Source organism: Myotis brandtii, unplaced genomic scaffold (assembly GCF_000412655.1).
Source record: "Myotis brandtii unplaced genomic scaffold, ASM41265v1 scaffold601, whole genome shotgun sequence".
In the NCBI taxonomy this organism is placed as follows: domain Eukaryota; kingdom Metazoa; phylum Chordata; class Mammalia; order Chiroptera; family Vespertilionidae; genus Myotis; species Myotis brandtii.
In genome coordinates this window covers 1,016,988-1,020,030 of record NW_005370276.1, presented here as the reverse complement: position 1 = coordinate 1,020,030, position 3,043 = coordinate 1,016,988, and the positions used below count along the sequence as shown (strand labels likewise).

The following is a 3,043-nucleotide window of genomic DNA, read 5'->3' as shown; positions in this document are numbered from 1 at the left end:
CAGTGGTTCTCAACCTTCTGGCCCTTTAAATACAGTTCCTCATGTTGTGACCCAACCATAAAATTATTTTCGTTGCTACTTCATCACTGTCATGTTGCTACTGTGATGAATCGTCATGTAAATATCTGATAGGCAGGAGGGTCTTAGGCGACCCCTGTGAAAGGGTCGTTCGACCGCCAAAGGGGTCGCGACCCACAGGTTGAGAACCGCTGGATAGGATGGAGCTGGAATAAGCAGGCCTGGATTGGCTAGACTGAAGGCCAGAGGCGGGGCCTTGGGGCGGCAAGGGCTGGGATTGGCCACTGGACACTCACTGTGCGGGAGGAGGCGGGAGCAGAGGGCGAGGTGAGGGAGACCATCTCCTGGATGGCGAGGCGCAGCTTGAGCCGGTGCAGCGGGTTGCTGATGCCGATCTCCCGCTGGATCTCCGTGTCGGACAAGTTGGCCATGATGGCCCCACTCTTGACATTGGCCCGGCAGGCGGCCACATACCACGCAGGCATGCCTACCCACAGCTGGGCCAGCGGAGGAGGGGGAGAGAGAGGCAGAGGCAGAGGAGAGACCGACGATAGAACACAAGAGGAGAGACGGGGGAGATGGGGGAGAGACAGAAAGAAAGGGAGAGACGGAGACGGAGAGACGGGGAGAGGCAAGTGGGGGGAGACCAGAAAGACACAAAGGCCACAGTGGGAAGAAACAGACAGAGCAAGTCAAAGGGACGTGAGTCGGAGGGAGCCACAGGGAGACCAAGGAGGAGAGTCGGAGAAAGGCAAGGCCAGCGTCAAGAGGGAAAGAGAGGGATGGAGAGAGACAGAGATCAGGAGAGACGCACAGAGAGGAGAGACAGACATGGGGAGAGAAAGGAGCAACAACATTGGGAGAGAGACATGGGGAGAAATATGGGCCATGACAAAAACACAGAGATGAGGAGAGAAGCAGAAACATAGACAGGGAATCCGAAAGAGAGAGAGAGAGAGAGAGAGAGAGAGAAGCAACAGGAGACCAGGACCAAAGTGAGCATCCCAGGTCCTTGGACCCACAGCATCACTAGCGCCTGCGAATTTGCTGGGATTGCAGACTCTCAGGCCCAGGCTCCTGACTGAATCAGAACCTGCGTTCTCACAAGATCCTCAGGTGATGTGAGCTGTACATCACAGGCTGAGAAGCAGTGGTCTAGCATGGCCCCAACTCAGAACAACTCAGTCCAACCTCACTCCGCCCCCGAGTCAACATAATGGATTAAGGAGATCACAGGAAGCCTGACTCCTTCCAGGGCCTCATCCCCCCTCCCCCCCGCATCTGGTCTAGGAGGGTGGTGCTAGGTGGACCCAACCATAATGGATTCTCCCAGCACAGCGCTCCCCACAGCAGAGAGTCATGGAGTCACCCAGCACCCTGGCACTGTCCCGAAAATACTAGTTCAATGCTGGACCCGGCCCGGGACAATATTCTGGATCGGCCCAAAGTCCTTCCCGGACTTCAGCATAAGGAAACAATCCATGCCTCCCCCTGGCCGGAAGCCAAGAGCCCGGGGTCCGCACAGTTCTTTCCAACAGGTGAGTCCATGCCTCCCCCCTTCTTGGAGCTCCTCCTCCCCAACTTCTCCGCCAGACGTGCTGCCCCCTCCCCAAATGCTTTCCCCTTTGCCCGGTACATTTCCCCCCGCAGCCAGCGGGAAAACGGGTGCACCATCTCCCTCTAGTCATAGCAATAGAACAACCCCCGGAGGCCCCACCACCCTCGATCATGGGATGGCCCGTGCACCAAGCTAACAGCTAACAATGGAACCACCCGGCTTCTACCCAGACCCCCACAGAACAACCCCCGGAGGCCCCACCACCCTCGATCATGGGATGGCCCGTGCACCAAGCTAACAGCTAACAATGGAACCACTCGGCTTCTACCCGGACCCCCACCAAGCCGCAGTGAGACAGTCCAGAGCCGAGCTCCGCACAGCGCCCCCCCGCGGTGAGGAGGGAATGCCCCAGCGAGGATAGGGGCGGGGCTGGGAGAAGAAGGGGCATCCATGCAGCGTGCACAACCTGGTCATGCGCCCCCTTCCCGCCCCGCGCCCCCTACCTGCTCCCAGCTGATCTCCTTGGTCTCCTGACCCGTTAGTGGGAAGAGGGGAAAGAAGGGATGGGTTAAGGGGCAGGCGAAGGAGGGCGGGAGGAACGAACAGACGGACAGACAGCCACAGACTCGCCCCGTTCCGCCCCGCCCCTCCCGAGAGAGAGTTAGTGCCACCCCCAAAGCCGCCGGCAGGGGGCACTCACAGGCTTCGTCGTGGCCGTGAGGGACTCCATCTCCTCATGTGTCATCCACACGTTTCCTGTGGACTGAGGGGCCACGGGGTGTTAGGGAAGGGGAGAGAGGACTTCCGGACAGGGAAAGGGGGCGCGGGGGTGGACGCTCTTGGAGGCTCGGGTCATGCACATTTATACACAGTGTACTTTCTGGCTGAGAAAGGCCAGTCACTGCTTGGACAAGCCAGGGACAGAGAAAAGGCATGATCTGATCGTTTATTGAGCACCTACTGTGTGTCAGAACTTGGGCTTCGGAGTTGAACAAATTCATGTTCCCATTGGGGGCCTGCTGGGCATTTTGCCGTGTGGCCCTGTGCCAATGGCATCACCTCACTCCACACACAAATGTACAGAAAGGATGCAGAGTGAGGTGGCAGGTGCAGCAATGGGGTGAATGTTCCCAGGAAGGAGGACATGCGTGCACATTTATTGGGCACCTGCTCCCAACAGCCCCAGGGGTTAGGCATTCATACATGGATTCAATCATGTGGGCCCTGGCTGGTGTGGCTCAGTAGGTTGGGCGTCTTCTTATGCACCCAAAGGTTGCCGGTTGGATTCCTGGTCAGGACACATGCGGGGATTGCGGCCTTGATCCCCAGCAGGGGGCGTGCAGGAGGCAACCAATCATGTCTCGGTCTCCCATGGATGTTTCTCTCCCCCTCTCACTCTCTCTCCCTCCCTCCCCTTCCTTCCCTCATCTCTAAAAATCAATAAAAGATCTTTTTTTAAAAAAAAAA

At 57.8% G+C, this 3,043-nt stretch overlaps 1 protein-coding gene across 1 annotated transcript in view; it reads right to left on the bottom strand.

The window, feature by feature from the left end:
• PPFIA3 (protein tyrosine phosphatase, receptor type, f polypeptide (PTPRF), interacting protein (liprin), alpha 3) overlaps window positions 1–3,043 on the bottom strand; it is a 28,412-nt gene that overhangs the window by 6,605 nt on the left and 18,764 nt on the right. Inside the window, exon 19 of the mRNA XM_014550429.1 lies at window positions 255–515. Within this exon, the coding sequence (XP_014405915.1) occupies window positions 255–515 (261 nt within the window). The remainder of the gene's footprint in view (window positions 1–254; window positions 516–3,043) is intronic.